This window comes from Colias eurytheme, chromosome 31 (genome assembly GCF_061535395.1).
Source record: "Colias eurytheme isolate Ceu_HAF_F1 chromosome 31, ilColEury1 Martin Lab GWU primary, whole genome shotgun sequence".
NCBI lineage: Eukaryota > Metazoa > Arthropoda > Insecta > Lepidoptera > Pieridae > Colias > Colias eurytheme.
In genome coordinates, this window is record NC_143010.1 from 2996936 (window position 1) to 3018127 (window position 21192).

Here is a 21192-nt window from a genome sequence, read left to right on the forward strand (position 1 = left end):
CCATAGCCAGTACGGTGATTATGAATAAACATTAAACATCTACAATGACGGTCGATCATCATGGTCTTACCACAAAACAATTTAAACACAGTCTAACTTTAAACCAAGGATCTGTCACTTTTAACAGTTGTCTATGTGAAATACGACAAAACCAGATTAAAGAGAACCCGTGCTTAAAGTTAAACCCTGTCTAAAAGTGTTTTGTAGAAAGACAGCTAAGCTATACACTATCGCATCGTGATTGCCTCGACTCGCCCAACGCTGCCCATTGTGAAGAGGGTCCATTAGACTGTGCCTATACCATAGATTTAGCCCGATATTCTGCGTAGTCTATATAACCGTCATTATTCAAATCTGTTTCCTTCAAGGCGCCTTCCACCATGTTAACTAATTCTTCATCTTTGTATATCGCTGTGGTCACTATTTCTTTGCCTTCGTGATCTAAAACAAGTATTAGCTTACAATTTATTGTAAATTGAAAAAAAAACGTCATGCTTGGATATTTAATATTTATTTATTCAACTAGACATACCTAATATACCTAATATTATTTTCTCGTAATGTCACAGATATTAATATAATAATACAGTAAACAATTTCTGTACGAGACTGGTTTCACTAATTTTAAACTTTGCCTGTGACATCTAAAAAGTGCTTATACAGGGTGTTCCCAGTGTTGGTATACTATAAGCTCAAAGGAGGTTATAGTTTTGCATACGCTGAGTACGTAAAAATACTTATAAAATTCAAGACGCATTTTTTTTTCAAATAGATTAATTCTTAAAACTCTATGTGTAGGTACACCCATAACAAGCAACCCACCCATACTTTGCCACCAGCACGTGAGCTATCAATTAAGATTATGTTTTCATAGACAAAACGCTCACATTAGAGAAGCGGTATATGCCGGCTGCGCGAAGTTAGAGAAGAAAACATGGATTTTCAGGAAAAATTTAGCAAACATTTTTTTACGTAAATTTGTTGTTTAAGTATTTTTTACGTGATCAGTGTATGCAAAACAACAAGTCCCTTCGCGCTTAGTATACCAATAGTGGGACATACTGCGTATAATAGAGGTAGTTAATTGGATATTAATAATTGTAGGCAGGTAATGTAATCTCGAAAACTAATAAACCATTTTTTTATATTCTTTCAACTGCTAGTTAGAAATCGAAATACTATGCTTGCTTAGGTATGTACTATGAATAAATGTATGAATTCAAATAAATAGGAATTTAAAACTCTTGGGTTGTTTTGATTTTCTAAGTTTGAAGTTCATAATATTATGACCCAAAAATAGTTAACTACCTATCTATCTATAAGTAAAATTAATAGTCAATAGTAATTGCACAGCAATAATAATAATATTTGTATACGTAGTATATTATTATTAGTCTGTGATAATATTAAGCTTAATATTAAGACTTTTTTCCTATCAAGTTTTCAACTAATTTAATTTTTATATTCATTTTGAAATTATCTGAAATTATGTATTTAAATTTTAAATTTCAGAATAATTTTTGTAACATCTTTGCTATTTTTTTTAATTATCAACACAATCTAGATAGTTCATTGACTATCACTATCATCAAATTCAGCACAATCGGTTGATCTCTAATTGGCGGGAAAGGATGCGGGTTCGAGTCCCGCCTCTTGCTCGAATTTTTTCTATTCTTTATAAATTTATAAAATCGGTTGAGCTATTTTGCCATGAGAGTAGAGTAGAACATACAAACACACTTTTGCTATTACCATTATAACGTTCATACAGATCGTAATATACCTACGGTAAGTACTTGTTATTTATAGAAGACAAAAAAAGCAATGGATAATATAAATAAAACACAATATAATATAATCAATACATTTATTTATATAGTATGCGTTCTGAATTCCATGTAATCAATGTAACCATCTCTATTCTTATCCGCTGACTTCAAAGCATCTTCGACTATTTCTATCAAGTCTTCATCTTTGTAAACTTTCTCAGTTTCTACGACTTTTCCGTCGATATCTAGATATATAACAATTAAATGTTTATTTGATATAATGCTAAAATAATATACTTAGAAGTCTAAAATTTACGTTAAAAATAAAAAAAATTGGTAGTTACTTATAAATTTTAATCGTAAGTAGCCAACTGTCTGTACATGAAAGATTTATGAAAAATAGTATAATTATAATATTATGTACTTGAACGTTTAAATGTAGTTACTAGTTAGGTAATATAGATTTTTCCTTCGATTGTTCATTAGGAAAATTTAAATTTTCCCTAGGTGAGTGAAAGAAAAACTACACAATCATAGAAATAGAGATAGCGTAGAGATAAAAATTTATTTATTAACAAGAAATAAAAATGCCATTAGAGAAAACAATTTTATACAATAAAATAAAATTTGAAATAAGAAGATTCTGAGCTGACTCTTTGTACTCAATAATAAAAAAGAACAATATCGACGGATAAAATTGGAACTTTCAACTATAGAGACGAATTTATTTTGTAAAATTGAATAGATTTACTTATTTATTTCATTTATTAAACTAACTAATTATCTATGCTAGAATAATTTTATAAAATAGTACAAGGAATAAGCACAGAATCTACAGAAAAGCGGTGTTAAACTTTAAATCTTCTATGCCTGGGCTTCGGCTTTTTCAGTGGCAAGTCTAGCCTTGTAGTGGCTGATTCTGTATTCCAAATAGTCAATATAACCATCGTTGTTAATATCAGTATGTGTAAGCGCTTTCTCCATTAATTCTTCCAGCTGTTTGTCAGAATATATCACATAGCCTTTCTCCACTTTTCCTGAAAATTGCAGTAAATAAAAACTAGTATTTGACTTGATATAATATTATAATCACAGTATCGAAAACTCAATTCCTGAATGCCACATTAAAAAATTTAAAAGCGCGAAAGAACGAATAAGCGCGAATTTTTACTTCTAATTTAAAATTCACCACGAAATAAGTCCCGCGGACGTACCGCTGTCAGAGCTTGAAATTATGTTGCCAGTAATAAAATAATTCCAACCAACAAAGACCACGGAAATATAATATGCCAAAGACTTATTTCGTGACGATAAAAAAAGATTAGGTATAAGACAGAATTTTATATATGTAAAATCCGCGTTTATGTGAGTAGACATTTTGTCAATGAATATTGAATATGACCTATTTCTTCAATGGATTTTTCAGCAATTTAATCATACAAATGGTAAAAAAATGTCACAAAATAAACATAATGCTACTCACCCATGTCATATTAAGGGAGTCATGATACACTTTACAATGAAATGCCGATTTTAACCGGTTTTAAACATGAGATAATTTCAGATACAAAATATATGCATCTTTGAAGTAAAACTTTTTTAAGAGCTATTTAACATTCTTTAGTTTTAGAAGTACCGACTACCGTATACCCTTTTGAATATGGGGCAGATGAATTTCATAACGGAGAAATAGGTGACCAGTATTGTGAATTCCAAAGATTTTTCTTAAAATAGATCTTAGAAGATAATATTATATATTTTATGTCTATACTGATTTTATAAAGCCCAAGAATTCGTTTGTTTGTTTGAACGCGCAAATCTCGGGAACTACTGGTCCGATTTGAAAAATTATTTCGGTGTTAGATAGCTCATTTATCTATAAGATATAATATCATCACGCTTTAAATATTATCATGAGTGGCTATGGTACTGACACAAAGTATTTATTTAAATTCTTTACCCATCACCAAAAACAAGGACATAATAAATGAAACAACACATTAAATATATAAAATTTAATTAACCATCAACAAACCATACACAACCATTTACACAGACAAACATAGAATGACACATAATATTGATGACATGCCCACATTATTTATTATCTATGGAACATCAACCATAGACATAGAGGAGTGAAATATCCCAGATACGATTTCTAAAAAAATCTTCTATTTAAAATGATTATAATTTTGTGACATATTGCTGATATGTCTTTATGTCTATAGTTGATACTTAAAAAAAATACAGAAACACATTTTCTAAGTGGCAACAGCATTAAAAATAGCGCCAGAAACTGACATTGACAATCCACAAAAATTGGCGGAATATGCAGTCATTTTTTTTTGTCTTTTTTGACCGCGATTAAAAAAATCACAATGATACGTTTTAAAATAAAATGGCCGGAATGTTATGATTACTAAATAATAATTTCGACATCAACCTTACCGAAAAAAGATCAAAAGAAATACTGTTAATTAGAATAAAAAGAAAAGTTTTAAACTTTAATATTTCGAATCATGCCCTCTCGCTCTTTAACTCGCCATTTATATCTTGCGTCTCTTTTACTCCGTTTAAATATCACATCTGTGTATTTAGGATAGATATTATTATAAAACCGTTATTTTCTTCAAATATATACACATGTAGTTAGAACATTATTCACTATTAAACATAACCTGCAAATTCTAGTGGTATTACCACAAAACAATTTAAACGCAGTCTATCTTTAAACCAGGGATCCGTCACTTTAATAGTTGTCTATGTGAAATACGACAAAAGTCAAAACCAGATTAAAGAGAACCCGCGCTTAAAGATAAACCCTGTCTAAAGATTTTTGTGGTAAACATTAGTAAGTCTAGTCTTAAAAATAGCTTCGAGGAACAAAACTTTAAGATTGACGTTCAGTTTAAAAACATTCGTATAAAGTTCGATTATTTTGTACTAGATATATATTTACTTATTTTTAATCCAGTGTGTTGTTGATTCTTTATTTTTAATCACAGATAACACATATTTAACAAAGAACATTCAGTAATATATTTTTAATTCCAATTCAATAATTTTTAAATTCGAGAAAATATGCACCCTTCTTTAGACAATCTAATTGCTCCAAAAAATAAGAAAGATCTCATTTGAGCATCGTAATAATCGTTTATGGCAACATTTAATAAATAAGAGAGGAAATAATACATCTTGCGGTTGAATGTTGCCAGTAAAAAACTATTTTTTTTAATTTAGTTTTTACTATTGTCCGTCTTGTCTCTGGTTCTTTTGTTGCGCGCGCACAAACTCTGGGTAGTCTATGAAACCGTCTCTATTGTGATCGTCCATATTCAATATGGGGTCTATTAAATTAGTCAATTCGTCGTCTTTGAATATTTTCTCGCCGACCGGAGGCTGGCCTTGCTGCGGTTGTTGCTTGTGCCCCTGTTCTACTAGAACCAAAGCCCCAATGTAACATATAATGACAGATGACAAATGACAGGTGACATATAATGACATTGACATTTAATGACAGGCGAAATTGGCGGGAAGTGTCTATGGTTTTTAAAAAGAAATAATTTTGTAGAGCATATTTTTTATTTACACAATGTAACAGTCCAAATTAACAGGTAAAAATACAAATAATGTTTTAAGTAAGTAATATACGGAAAAAAATAATTTTATTTAAACCATAGACAAGTCTCCAATGATAAATTTACCCCTTGAATCATGTTTAAAACTCAACTACATAAACTAATGACATTTACACTCCCATTGCACATAAAATGAAAAGCTTTTTTTTTAATATCTAGCATCTTAAAATTTTTATCTAATCAATAATGTTTTAATTTTACAAGTATTTGTAAAATTTCTGTAAAAACAAATCTTTATTTTTCTTCATCGTTATCCAAGTTTCATACACAATAAAGAATACTTGAAATTTACTCTATTGCTCATACATTTTAAATGGACTTTAAAAAAATAAATAAAAAAGAAAATCTCACCATGCCAATGTATCAACGACTTGATAAGTTCACATCCGTCCAATTTATTATTATTATCCGCGTCGTGCATTTTGAAATAGTGAAATTGCAGTTCTTGTTCCGACATCTTGGACGTGTCTATGGGCACCTCCATGTGCTCTTGGATGTGACTGTAATTTATGGTGTTTTTATTAGATATTTCAATGTTTGTGAGTATGTAAAAAGTAGCTGTCGCTGTCTGGGTTTTAGTATATAACTTGTTCAGTTTAGGACAAAGCGGACGAAGCTGCAGGGAAAGCTTTTAGCTTACAAAGCTTACAAGTGTGTGCCAAGCACACGCGTCAGAAGTGAAACTTCTGTGGCAAGATTCAAAAATACTAAAAGCGTCGCATAACTCCGTGACGTGTCGGTATTGCCGTGACACACATGACAAAATTACTCTCAACGCGCCTAAAGAAGTTTCACTTGAAAACTACAGTCAAATTGAGTATCTCCCCCTTTTTTGAAGTTGAATAACAGAATATAATATACATAATATATATTTTATACATATAGAAAATTAGTAATTTACTTTAAATTTACTCACTCTCTTTCTTGCGCTATATTGGCAGCGTTCAATAGCTGGGGATCTGAAATAATATATTTATTATGTTACAATTCTTGTTGCATTTCCTTTTGACTAAAAAGTCATGACTTATGACTGACAAAAAGCTTTACAATTCTGACTTTTGGCAATTTACTGCGCTAGTAGCGACTAATTTACCTATTTAAACTTACACAAATTACAAAACACTGACTATTAGTGACCATACTGACTATCACTGACTATAAGTGACCATACTGCCTATCACTGACTATAAGTACTAACTAACCGTGACCATGACCGTGCGGCGGTTGCACGTTAACCTGTTGCACGGGCACTTGTTGTTGCACCGGCATTTGTTGTTGCACCGGCATCTGTTGCACGGGGACCTGTTGCTGATACTGTTGTTGAGGAGGTGGTGCATATTGTTGCTGTAATCGATAATAAATCAGATTCCTAGGTATTCTAAAAGTAGCTTTAAATTATATAAACAACTTTAAAAGTATTAGTTGCTGTTTAAGAATTATAATTATTGAAACTGGGTATTGTTACAGCAGCTTTTTATGTATAGTAACAAAGTTAAAATGGACTTGATACAGTGGTTGACGCGTGAGCGTAGAACTGAGAGGCCTGGGTTCGATTCCCGGTGGAGACGAAGAAAAATAATGCCTCGGTCTGGCAGGACATAGAAGGCTGATCACCTACTTGTCCCTAAAGAAAATCGATCAGTGAAACAGATGTATAATCTGCCCCTTACCCCACTAGGGGACATGGGATTTCATTTTTAACAACAAATAAAATATCGCTTTAAATACATTTAATCAATAACAAAAATTATGATTTCTTTCCAAATTTTGACCACCAGTGACTATACTAGTAATATTAAACTGAAAAGAGTTTGTTTTTTTTTTTGATTGAATGCTCTAATAATCCCAGACACAAATGAAACAATTTGAAAATTCTTTCATGGTTGAATATGTGATTTTTTTTTGGTATAGGCTATATTTGTACCATGAGTGAAGCTAAAGCTGACTAGCAGAGTATTAGTAATAAGAATAATAAGAGAACCGTAATTAATAATTATGTAGTAGTTTAAACTAACCTGTTGTGGCGTGGGGGGCGGAGGAGGCGGTTGATAGTTCTGAAAATAAATAATTATAAAATTAAACTTCTAATAGAAAATTTACACATTATAAATTTGATACACCAACTGGTTTAAATACCAACTTGGTCTCCTTAACTAGGTAGTTGTTAATCCATAGATTATAGTAATAGATTTATATTAAAAAGTCCATTGACTATTTTTTTGTTAAATGGTAACCAACAAGAAATTCTTACACTTTATTTATTGCAACTGGTATACATAAAGATCCTTAAAATTTAAAATTATAGCTAGATAGAGAGGGCGCCCTTATCATGTAAAAGACAGTTCTTGCAATCTTTTTTAAATCTAATTAGGTTGTAGACAGTTTAGTAAATAAAATATAGTAAAGTATCTAAGCAGCCAAGAATTTGAACAATATCTTCTAGTAGAGAACAAGTGATGGCATTTTCTTGTACAGGTTATACACTGTTCAATCATGCATGCAATGCAATCATATACCAATTTATTATTTAAAATTGTATTTAACATAAGCCTTTAAAATAAGTTTTACTGAATAAATTAGTAATTTATTATCTAAAATATGCTAATAGGATGTTTGTTGATTTATTTGTAATCTTTAGAACCCAGTTCTACCACTTTTATATCAATATCATTTATATTATGTAACTTTTATATCTAATTGTAACTTCAAAACATATTGAGAATTATCTTCAACATCATAAATCTATACTATATCTATACTTAACATTATAAAGTTGAAGAGTTTGTTTGTTTGAACGCGCTCATCTCAGGAACTACTTGTCCGATTTGAAAAATTCTTTTTATTATATCATCACGCTAAAGCCAACAGGAGCGGAGCAATGCGGGTAAAACCATAGGGCACAGCTAGTTTAAATATAATTCACGATTAATAAAATGAAAATTTATTATATTACATAAATTGAATCTGTAAGGCCATCTCTTTGGTCCATCTCTTAATAGATTATTATAAAGTATATATTTTTTATTAATTATTAAGTTTAATAATTATACTATTGTATTCATGATATTATCAATATCAATTCTGTAAAATATTCCACATCATTTTCCTCCTTTACCAGTTTAACCACAAAATTACATACCTACTATATAAAATAGCCAAAAACACAATTTTATGCATGTTTATTTTGAACCTATTTTTCACAGCTAACAGCTGTCAAAAAGTGAAAGTAGAGAAAGTTTTTTTTTAAAGAACTTTTAAACAAAAACTTTTTTCTAACTTAAATATAGATAATAAAAGATGTTAATTGTTACCTGATAGTTCTGTGGAGGGACGCCGGGAGCGACTTTCTGTTGATATTGCTGCGATATAGTTATTTGAACCAACGCCGACAATATAAGGAACCGCCACATTTTCCTGCCTAAAAATAATTTGTACACACACTTAACACTTAGATACACAACCGATCTAACAGTTTATTCAATTTTCTAACGTTAAACGCGTAAACTTATTTCAAAATTACGAAATATGTGACCACGTATCACTGTGGCGAAGAAGCGTGCTAAATGGATGGAAAATCAATTTACCTGTCAATGCAAATATACGTGGAGGTACGTGATAGAACGCGTTATCGATTTTATGATAAAATAAGAATAAGCAATAATTATTTCTGCTAACGAATTCAAAAAACAAGTTGGTTCAGTGATAAACACGTCACGGCTATGTGTCAACTGTCAAATGTCTAGTGTCTACGTCAGAGTGACTTTTGTGACATTTACACATATTCCTTTTTACGGTATTATCAACAACAGTTGTTAGTTTACAGTTGTAGGTATTAAATATTAATAGTAGTTATTACGTACAGCAGTACATATTATATCTATATTTTACTGATTATTTTTCATCCAGTTTCAACCTCGGGAAAGAAAGCCACAAAAGTTCATTTATTATGCTGTAAGTTATTACATGAGTGAGTCTCCGCAAATATCAATATCAAGTTACAGTGTAACTTGGATTAACACATAGGTTTTATCCCGGATATCCCACGGGAACGGGAACTATGCGGGTTTTTCTTTGCAAACTCGAGCGAAAGAAAAACCCGCGCGAAGCCGCGGGTGGAAAGCTAGTTACATTAGTTGAAACTTGGAAGAAATTTGTCTGTAAAGAAAGATGCCTAATTATTGTAGATAAAGTATTGTAAGGGTGTTTTCTTTATGTAAAAAAAAGACATAATATAAAAGAAATATTTAATAAACGAATTATAAATCTTTTTGGTCTTTCATTTATACTTAAAACAATGTCTTAGCTTAGGTAAATATTATAATTAAAAGATAGAAGATAACAAAATATACTATGTAAGAAATATGGTTACAGTTCAATTTAAACTTATTGGCGGTTTGGAAGTTAGCTGCGAATGCACGAGCGCGCAGGTATCCGACTCTAACGTTCCGGTAATATCTGAAATTGTTTTCTGCGCATCAGTTCGTTCAACGTTCCGAGCCGCCATTAAGTTTGTATTGTACTGTAATAAACTTTGTATTAAAAATATATAATCCTTTAAAAATGTAGTAATACATAGATTTTTTTAAACTCTCCTGTACACTATGTAACAATGTTTTATGAACAATATCAATAACTGTTTAACAAAATATCACTAAAATTGAATCTTTAATTTTATAATATTAATTATTTTTATAAATCAAAATAAAGTTAGCCGAAAGGCATTCCCACAGTAAGGACGCGGGTTCAAATCCCGTAATGTAATCAAGTTTTAGGGTTTCGTACTATTACTTAGACTTCCTTGTCTGTCTGTCTGTCTGTCTGTATCTCATAAGCCGTGATAGCTAAAAAGCTGAAATATTCACAAATTATGCCGCTATAACAAATATGTACTAAAAAATAATAAGCCCATAGTACGGAACCCTTCGTGCGCAAGTCCGACTCGCACTTGGCCGATTTTAACATATTACATATTATTATTGTCAAGTTTTTATAAGAGATATCCTATTTCTAGGTTGGAAGAAATCAACTTTAAACTACAACAACAATTACTCACCATTTATAGAAGTTTTTAAAGTAACTGTATGGACGGGTTTGAAAATTTCTAGCTTTAGAGAACTATATTCTTTAAAAAAGTATAATCAAATAAAAATGTTAGCAATCCTACTTCTTGTTTTTCTTTATTGGCGACTCCTGATCCGAGTGAGTACTGCCAATAATAGGGATTTAAGTTAGTAATATACTAATATCCTATTATTAATATTATAAATGTGAAAGTTTGTATGGATGTTTGTTACTCTTTCACGCAAAAACTACTGAACCGATTACAATGAATTTTAGCACACATATAGAGGGTAACTTGGATTAACACATAGGATAGGTTTTATCCCGGAAATCCCACGGGAACGGGAACTATGCGGGTTTATCTTTGAAAATGCGGGCGAAGCCGCGGGCGGAAAGCTAGTTATATCATATATGTACCTACTTGAATATCAAAAAGAATTTATGACACAGTCATGTTTGGCTGTTGATTTCACGTCTGACGTTAAAAATCAACCGAGTAAGTACGTTTAACGTAATAAAACACAAAAATAAAATACTACCAAATACTAAAAAATAAAATATTACAGGTAAAGTAAAAAAGTTACTTAATATCACGACGCATCTTTCCTAATAATAAAAACCTTTTTCTTCTTTCCTTCACCGTCTTCTTGCACAATTAGACCGTCAAATTCAGAACACAAATCCTTGATACAATTAACTTCGTTACTCGTAAAACTATTTGGCAGTTCAAACTTCGTATATTCGTCACTTCCCGCCAAATCTTGACACATGTCACGAACCGTGTTTAAAAAGTCACTGTCAACGTCATAGACAACTTTTTTCTTTTCAGGCACAGACCGGAGAGCATTCTGCCACAATTCCTTTTCATTTTCCGCCGATTTTTTATTGTATTTATCCAAATTAGCTAACGCTTTACCGATATCGCGATTTTTAGGTTCCAATTTCAATGCTAACTTATAGTACTTTAACGCGTCATCCGTTTTACCTAACATTTCGTACGCTCGACCGTAATAAAACAATGCTTTGCAATGTTTATTTATATCGGTGACAAAATCAAGATTTTCACACATATTGATCACGTATTTCGGTTTATTTATTTTATAATAGCACACCGCCAAATTGACATATGTATTTATTTTTAAACGCTTCACTTCCGCTTCCTCCGTGGCATTTTTGACCACAGATAAATTAAGAACGTACATGGACTGTTGATAGTTTTTTATGCACTTGTTGTATTTCCGTTTGGCGAAGAAATCTTTGGCTTGAGCGTGTAACGAGTTCACAGTTCTTGTGGTCACTTCGAATTTGCTTTGTTCTTCGGATGGCAGGTCGTTGAACCTGTAATTAAATTAACAAGACAATAAACAAAAAAAATGTTGTGTGGTTTTATGAAACCACGGTAAAAGTGAAACTTAGGCACAAAATTATCGTATTTGTACGATAATTATCGCATGGTTCGACCGTCACGCGACATGCGCTACACAGACCAAAAAGTTTGAGACGATGTAATAAAAGTTTCACTTTAAAATCATAAAATAAATTGGTATGAAAGGAAGGCTATAAGGGGTAACCTATTAAAAACTCGAATTTCTATTACCCGAATCTTAAAACCCCGAAAACGGTTGTTAGAACTTTTAAAAGACAGATGTAATGAATGACAAATTTTTAAAATTCCTTTTTTAATTTCCCAGATGAATCAATTTCCAGATGCACCAAAACCAAATTTTTAAAAAGTATTTTTTTGTTTCCCGTATTCTCATAATACAGATCTCATTATACCAGATTCTCAGAATACTTTTTTTTGTTTCCCATCGTACCATTTTCCAAATAAACTATTGCCAAATTTTCATAATCTTTTTATTTGGTTCCCATATAATCGTATAACAGATAAACTATTGCCAGATTTTCATAATCTTTTTATTTGATTTCCATACAATCGTGATTATACCTTTACTATCGACTGAAAATAATCATTGTCAGTAAGTAAATTTATTGTTTTACTTGTCCATTACAGACCAGTTTTAGTGTCAAAGTCGACTCAGTTGGTTAGGTTTGAACTACGACCCCCACGCTAGAACTGACTCGCTATTGTTTTACTTGCCTATTACAGAAAGGTTTAAGTGTCAAATTAGACTCAGTAGGTTAGGTTAGGTTTGAACTGTGACCCCCCACGCACGAGCCGAGCGAGCGAAGCGAGCGTGCCGCGGCAGCGGCCGGCGAGTGCCAGAACCGACTCGCTATTGTTTTACTTGCCCATTACAGAAAGGTTAAAGCGTTAAAATCTATTCAGAAGGTTAGGTTAGGTTCGTGCTGCGTCCCCCTGGAAGGATTTCGTTTTGCTGGATATCGTTTATTTGAATTTCAAAAATCTGGACATTGTTTGTCTGGATATCAATTAGCTGTATTTCAAAAATTTGTGTTTTAAAAATCTGGCTTTCGTGCATATGGATTAAGGTCATCTGGATTTTGTGCATTTAGATTTCGTATGTCTGGAACTCATTCGTCTGGATTGTAAAACTTCGTACAAATAAAGAAATGGGCAAATGAAATTCGGAGTTGCGATTATATGGCAAACAAAACTTCGAAATTTTAAAATTCGGGGTTATGAAAAAATGTCCAAACGTTTTCTGGATTATGATATTCGGAATATTAAAATTCGAGATTAAGATAGGTAACCGCTATAAGGCTATATATCATCACGGTAAGACCAACAGGAGCGAAGCCACGCTAGTGAAACCGCGCGGCACAGCTAGAGTTAAATATTCTTTAAACAGACTTTTTTTTACTTTTCACTAATACCTCATTGGTAACAAACTTTTTTGACGTGACAACGTCTTATAATTCGATAGATCCGGCTGCACGCACGAAAAAACATGACTCATGCGGCGTTACCTCGCTCTGAGGCGTTCCATGTAAGACTTGAAGTGCAAGCGAGAGCGCGGAACGAGCGACAAAGAAGCACAATCGGACGTTGTCACGTTCAACTATCGTCAGTAAACCGACTTTACAGACAACCATTTTTTCTTTTTTTGATACAAAACTTACCTGATAGGAGCTTGCAGATCATTAACGGTGTACAACTCAATAGTAAACAGGGCTGCTTCGGGCCTCACTCTCGGCAACACACCCTGAGGGCCCCAAGCCAACGCCGGCTGTATTAACAAAAGGAATCTCGCTTTGGGGCCCCTGACCATAGTTATACCGATCTCTAGGCCGGGTATGCAAGATCCTTTGCCGAGTTTTATACGCTAAAACAATAATAACATTATAATTAATTATAATAAATATACATAACCGCCGCGGCTTCACCCGCTTTGTCTAAATATTACATTACACATCCAACCTATGTATTTGAATCAAAATAAACTTAAAAATTTAATTATTTGGATATTTTTAAATAAAAAAAAACACTATAAACCATATTTCGTGAAGAGTAAGGAAACATTCATCGTTTAAAAACTGTCACATTTATAATATTACGAAAAAGAGCGCATGTGCCGAGCACACGTGTCAGAAGTGAAACTTCTTTGGCAAGATTCAAAGATACCAAAATCGTCGCCTTACTCCATGACGTGATGGTATTGCCATGACGCAACCTTGAAATTTTATTCTCAACTCGCCTAAGAAAGTTTCACATCAAAAATAGTATGATTTTTTAGTAATATCGTTTTCACACAATCTATTGGTTGCCTGGAAGAAATTACTTTTTAGTAATAAGAGAACCTGCTGTGTTGTTTGTCCTAGTTTAATATTGTACCTACTACTGTTTTGTTTACAGCACAATAAAGTGTTTGAAAATAAAATCTATACAATATTGAAGCTGAAGAGTTTGTTTGTTTGTTTGAACGCGCTAATCTCGGGAACTACTGGTCCGATTTGAAAAATTCTTTCGGTGTTAGATAGCTCATTTATCGAGGAAGGCTATAGGCTAATATCATCACGCTACGACCAACGGGAGAGGAGTCACGGGGGTGAAACCGCGCGGAGCAGCTAGTAAAAAATAAGTATGACTGCAAACAACTTACCATAGGAGCTCCATTGTTCATAGTGAGGGTAGAATCGAATGGTATTTTATCTTTTTCCCAGTAGGCTGCATAGTGTATCGTCACTTCGGCGTCCACTGGTATTATGGGACCGTCACCTATAATTAATATTGTGTGTTTTATCTCTTTCATCTTTAGTAAATAATCCCTACTAATATTATAAATGCGAAATTAACTCTGTCTGTCTGTCTGCTACGCTTTCCCGCTTAAACCTATCAAACGATTTTGATGAAATTTGGCACATACTATCTTTAGACCCTGAGAAAGAACATAGGACCTTTTATCAAAACACCACACGGGCGAAGCCGCGGGCGGAAGCTAGTTAATGATATAAAAACCGGCCAAGTGCGAGTCGGACTCGCGCACGACGGGTTTCTTACTATGTGGATATAGTCATTGAGCCCCGAACGGCCAGATCCGGCCGCGACACAATAGATTTTCTATTGTGTCTGTGATTCCGGGGCCTGATGGATTAATATATATTTTTTTTTAATTTTTAGTATTTGTGGTTATAGCGGCAACGGAAATACGTAATTACAATTATTACATGGCCTAATGGATAAAAGCCATCATTACTAGGAAAAGCTTTACACAAAAACAATCTATAAAGCCACTGGAATATCAACTCTAATTCAAGACAATAATATAGTTTCATTTCTAATAAACAGTATTTCTCAATTCTTAACTGTAAATACACAAAAAAATCAGCTCTAAATCAACACAATAAAGTTGCATTTGTCATCTATACTAATATTATAAAGCTGAAGATTTTGTTTGTTTGAACGTGCTAATCTCAGGAACTACTGGTCCGATTAAAAAAATTCTAAGTATCATTCTTTCAGTGTTAGATAGCCCATTTATCAAGGAAGACTATAGGCTATAAATCATCAAGACCAACAGAGCAATGCGAGTGAAACCGCGGGGCACAGCTTGTAAACAGTATTTCTCAATACCAAACTATATTAACATTCAAAAATCAACTCTAATTCAATACAATAAAGTTGCATTTCCCATCACTTACCCTCCTCCAAAATGAGCATTTTAACGTCCCCTGTAGAGACACAATCAATCATTTTTGTTGATAAATCACTGAACGAATGATATTCCGGGCAGCTTAACATCATTTTAGAAGCCGATTCCTCAATATATTGCAAAACATCTTCTGTGTCACTAAAATATAAGTTACAGATAGGTTTAAAAAACTAAAAAACATGCTTTTATCAGAAACTAGCTTCCGCCCGCGGCTTCGCCCGCGTGGTGTTTTGATAAAAGGTAGCCTATGTTCTTTCTCAAGGTCTTAAGATTGTCTGTGCTAAATTTCATAAAAATCGGTTGAGAGGTTTAAGCGGGAAAGCGTGACAGACAGACAGAGTTACTTTCGCATTTATAATATTAGTAGGGTATATTGTAATATCCCCAATTATTGATAAGTGTAAGTTTGAATTTAATCTGTCTGTTTAAAGTGCGTCAAAATCGAGTCTAAAGCAGTCGTTTACAAACATACATGTGCAAAGCTTATAAAATAATGATTTACTTAGAAATCCTTTTTAGGGTTCCGTAGCCAAAATGGCAAAAACGGAACCCTTATAGTTTCGTCATGTCCGTCTGTCCGTCTGTCCGTCTGTCCGTCTGTCACAGCCGATTTACTCGGAAACTATAAGTACTACAGTGATGAAATTTGATGGGAATATGTGTTGTATGAACCGCTACAAAAATATGACACTAAATAGTAAAAAAAAGAATTGGGGGTGGGGCCCCCCATACATGTAACTGAGGGATGAAATTTTTTTTTTCGATGTACATACCCGTGTGGGGTATCAATGGAAAGGTCTTTTAAAATGATATAAAGTTTTCTAAAAAACATTTTTCTTAAAGTGAACGGTTTTTGAGATATCAGCTCTCAAAGTCGTAAAAAGTATGTCCCCCCCCCTCTATTTTTATAACTACGGGGTATAAAATTCTAAAAAAAATAGAGGTGATGCATGCTAATTAACTCTTTCAACGATTTTTGGTTTGATCAAAGTATCTCTTATAGTTTTTGAGATAGGTTGATTTAACTGTAATTTATTATATTTGCTGCTACGGAACCCTTTGTGCGCGAGCCCGACTCGCACTTGGCCGGTTTTATTACATTTCAACATGTATATTTTATAGACAAATATTTTTTCCAATCCATAGACAGACTTCTATAAATTTTGTTAAAAACAACATGAGATATGAATAGCTAATTAATAATTATTACAAGCTTTCTGCCCGCGGCTACACCCACTTCGCCTTCACTATATCTATTTAAAAAAGCGCATCAAAATCTGTTGCGTAATTTTAAAGATTTAAGCATACATAGGGACATAGGGACAGAGAAAGCGACTTTGTTTTATACTATGACTATTGACTAGCAAATCCGGCGAACTCCGTTTCGCCACCAAAGATACCTTTTCTTTTTGCTATAAACCTCACGGAGCCCGAGACCTTTCTAACAAATGCAAAACCGTGGAAATCGGTTCGTGCGTTCTGGAGTTATAGCGTCAGGAAGGAAAACCTGACTAATTTTTTTATAGTAGAAGTACTATTGTATACCTGTCATCCTCTAAATCATCAAAGAATTCTCGATCAATAGGGAGATCAGATTTCTTGAAATCAACATCTATGCTAAATTCCGTAGACGTTGTTAATAATTCACTGAAATTAAAAATAAATATTGAGAAAAATATGTTTAGCAAACATTGTAATGCTCAAAAAATTCACTAGAGCTTAAATTGAAAATTTTACTGTACTATAATTTTTGGACCGCCTCCTTGGTACAGTGGTTGACATGTGAGCGTAGAACCGAGGGGTCCTGGGTTCGATTCCCCGTGGAGACGAAGAAAAATAATGTCTCGGTCTGGCAGGACACAGAAGGCTGATCACCTACTTGTCCCTATAGAAAATTGATCAGTGAAACAGATGTATAATGCATCTGCCCCTTACCCCACTTGGGAATATGAGACTTCACTTTTTTTATAATTTTGTAAAAACAATTTTTTTAGTTTTACTAAAATTCAGCGAATGATGCTAAAATTTCATTCTACTAAATAATAAAATTATATGAATTATCTTTAAAATACACTTACTGTAAGTTGATTCCTTTGGATAGTTGAACTGGATCTTCCAAAATGTTTTCCATTATAGTTAAATTAATACAAATAAAAATTAAGTAGAATTTTAGACTTTTATTCCTTTGAAGTACAGCAGTACTAAGTTGCCACTGTTTTTCTTTACCTGTGTGGATAGTTTTTCACCTCATAAGTTTATTTTGAAGCCCAAATATCCCTATCCCTACTATTCCTACTTTCATACTAATATTATAAAATACGAAAGTAACTCTGTCTGTCTGTCTGTTACGCTTTCCCGCTTAAACCTCTCAACCGATTTTGATGAAATTTGGCACAGACAATCTTTAGACCCTGAGAAAGAACATAGGTATTTTATTGCAAAATATGTACCACGGGCGATGCCGGGGCGGACCGCTAGTTATATATATTATACTAACGGAAACTAGTTATCATGAGAAATTTAAAGGTAAAAATGTACTTTAAAGGCCGTTGAAGGGGGGGGTAAAGGGGGGGAGGAGGTGAGGAGGGGGGGAGAGGAACCCCCTCTGTGAAGGGGGAGGTTCGGAACCCCCCCCCCCTTTTCGAGAAAAATGCAAAACAATTTTTGAGGTTATGTTACGAAATGTAATAGGAAAAAGGGGGTAATGGAGAGGAGATTTGGCAGGGAGGGTTGGAAAAAGGAGGGGGGATAAGAATACAACATAAAATACAGTAATTTTTGACATTTTTTTTAATAGTTTAGGGTGAAAATGTAAACTTTTTTAAGGAGGGGGAAACGAGTGGGCTTCGCCAGAAGACTCGCTTCGTCGCCCCCTCGCTTTACAAAAACACTCTAGTTGTGTGACAGACAAAACCACGTGGGATCGGGGTGCTCCGATTCGGATCTGCTACTCGAAGTGACCTAACTCGACTCAAGTCGGGGTGCTCTGATTCGGATATGCTACTCAATGTAACCTAAATCGACTCAAGTTGGGGTGCTCTGATTCAGATCTGCTACTCAAAGTGACCTAATTTGACTCAAGTCAGGGTGCTCCGATTCAGATCTGCTACTCAAAGCGGGCTAACCCAATTCGTGTGCTCGATCTCAAATCGACTTTCGATTTTTTCTTTTATGGTAAAAAAAAATATTTAGAATTAACTGAATGTACTCACAATATTATCGAATTCCCTGAACTAAAAAAATTCCTGATTTTACTGATAAGAGATCCCAGAGATTGTTTATTATGGTACCATTCTTGGGCTACATAAAAATGGATTTATATTTACATTGCAAATACAAATTTGAAAAAAATCGATTTTTCAAAAATCGATTTTTATATTGTGTCAGACACTGCCTTAGCTCCGGCGCTACGGGAAGTGCAGCCCTTCCGCCCTTGCGTGACAAAGCACGGTCTTCCTCTCCCTCCGCGCCTCCGGCTTTTTACATACACTCTAGGGGTAGGGCAGACAAGACCACGTGGAATTCGGGGTTGACAGCTTCGGTTCTGTGGCAAGTCTTATGATAATGCAATGCTTATTTTAGCGTAACGTTTTTTAGCTAGATTCGGACTTTCGCAGCTTAATATTGAATACATAATATTCCATCATTGAAAAAAATTACATTTTACAAGAATTGTACTTGCAAGAACGAAACGCCATCGAAACGCAACAAAAAAAACAAATGTCAAGATGGTTGCTCGAAATTGTATGAAAAATTATGAAACTTTGATAATTAATTTCTAAAAAACTATAAATCTCCGCCGGTTAAGATTTTACGGGTCAGTTACTTAGGCATAGACCTTTCTCCAAAAAAATTTTGGTTGCCCAACTCTATGGCCCTTAAGGTACATTTTAGCCTTTAAGGCAGATAACTTACCAGTAAATTTAAGACTACCTCGTTATTAAATTTGTAGCCTGAAGTAGGTATAAGCTAGCTAAACTTTTTCTCAATATAACATGCGCTCAATAACACAAATAATTCAAAAAAGGAATACAAATTTCAGAAGAAGCAAAATGTCATCAACCCAAGAACTCAAGTTAAACTTTTACCAGTTCGCTTTCTCATCAAAATTCAAATCTATTTCAAACTCAGAGTAATATTTCAAATCTTTATTGTTTTGACATTTGAAGTTTTTAACTAACCACAGACAAAATAAAATTAAAATACAAAATAATGCAAATACATCACAGATGTTTAAACATTACTTTAAATGTCTGTGAAATACACATTAAAATGGGTTAAAAAATTCTCATAGAATATGATGTAGATAAAAATTGGTTAAAAACAAGTTAAAAAGTTATCTAAAATGAAATAATATTGTATACATCAAGAAACTTATATCTAATACACTGGAGATTGCACTGTGACCATTGACTTGTAACAAGAAAGTATGACGTTTGGTGACGCCTGTATGTTTTTTTATCCCTTTCACACCTAACTTGGCAAGTTGGTGTGAAAGGGAGGAAAAAGTATACAGGCGTCATTAAACGTCATATTTTCTTGTTACAATGCAAGTTATTGGTCATAGTGCAATCTCCAGTGTATTAGATATAAGCTTCTTGGTATACATCGACGATGTCAATGCCTCTCGTCGGTTATTACTTATTGTCACAGGTTATTGAAGTGAAACTTTAACGTAACATTTTTTCGTTACGCGTGACATTTTTCTTATCCCTACCACGCGTGATTCGACGTATTTCTGTAAAGTTGCATATAGTAAATTATTTTTTGGAAAATAAGGTCATAAAGAAGTTTCACTTCTTACGTGTGTACACTAGTACACGCACACATTTTTTTTCCTCGGGCTAGAGCACCTAGAGCATACAAAGAGAATACAAATATGTACTACGTAAGAGAATACATACTCTAAGGCAGTGTTTCCACTTGTAAGTAAACTCGCGGAAGTTTTGCATGAGTTCTTTGCAATATCGTTTACATGTCCTGAAATTTATTTCTGCAATAAATGTCCTGCGAGAAGCTCGTGGATCATACTTCCGCAACTTATCGTGGAGGTATTTACACACGAGATCTTACGAGTGCCGAGATAGGAATAATAAAAATAATCACTATTCCATCTTAAGTTCTCATAAAATCCTATTGACTGTATAGTTTCTTCACGAGAGCATTCACGACTTTGTCATTGACTCGTTATTTTCAAATAAACAAAATCAAAAGCCGTGCGGGCGATATATGAAATTAGACCGATAACCACCGAGATCTGTCGCAAGTCGATGCAGTCTGCAGAGACCTAGAGGTATACCCCGTTTTCTAATTACAGCACTAGAGCGCATTATGCGGCATAATGCTCAACGTTGAATGTTCCAACTACAGCAACGCTTCGCACAATCGAGCACTCATAAAAGTAATGCGCGTGAATTGATGCGTGCAATCGATTTATCGTTAGTAATTATTAATTGTTGGAAAAAAATTTAAAGCTTTCGTTTCATTGTAGTTTTTTCGAAATAATCAAAGTTAATTCAAATTGTGTTAAAAAAATAAATATAAGTATGGATAAAGGTACAAACATTCAAAAAAATTTTAATTAAATAATCAAAATCCAAATTACTTAAAATAACCGTAAATATTTTTCAACCAATTATTATGTAT

The 21192-nt window shown here is 33.4% G+C and overlaps 2 protein-coding genes across 5 annotated transcripts; both read right to left on the reverse strand.

The window, feature by feature from the left end:
- Window positions 1-280: 280 nt before the first annotated feature.
- LOC149895465 (lymphotoxin beta receptor inhibitor) lies at window positions 281-9132 on the reverse strand. 4 transcript variants are annotated; one of them, XM_090118913.1, is made up of 7 exons: window positions 8995-9132; window positions 8722-8828; window positions 7426-7464; window positions 6613-6754; window positions 6327-6369; window positions 5762-5910; window positions 281-441 (listed from the first exon to the last, which is right to left on the reverse strand). In XM_090118913.1, the coding sequence occupies exons 2-7, from the start codon at window positions 8818-8820 to the stop codon at window positions 296-298; spliced, it is 618 nt and encodes a 205-aa protein (XP_089975039.1). In that variant the 5' UTR covers window positions 8821-8828; window positions 8995-9132; the 3' UTR covers window positions 281-295. The 4 variants fall into 4 exon arrangements, with proteins under 4 accessions (XP_089975039.1, XP_089975038.1, XP_089975036.1 ...); XM_090118912.1 differs by lacking the exon at window positions 281-441 and adding an exon at window positions 3770-5206; XM_090118910.1 differs by lacking the exon at window positions 281-441 and adding an exon at window positions 3770-5209.
- A 1761-nt stretch (window positions 9133-10893) lies between these two features.
- On the reverse strand, window positions 10894-19628 carry LOC149895466 (inactive peptidyl-prolyl cis-trans isomerase shutdown-like). Its single transcript, XM_090119059.1, has 7 exons — window positions 19462-19628; window positions 17625-17772; window positions 17092-17193; window positions 15536-15684; window positions 14497-14612; window positions 13517-13719; window positions 10894-11809 (listed from the first exon to the last, which is right to left on the reverse strand). Exons 2-7 carry the CDS (start codon window positions 17675-17677, stop codon window positions 11062-11064), a joined length of 1371 nt encoding a protein of 456 aa, XP_089975185.1. The 5' UTR covers window positions 17678-17772; window positions 19462-19628; the 3' UTR covers window positions 10894-11061.
- Between the last annotated feature and the right edge of the window lie 1564 nt (window positions 19629-21192).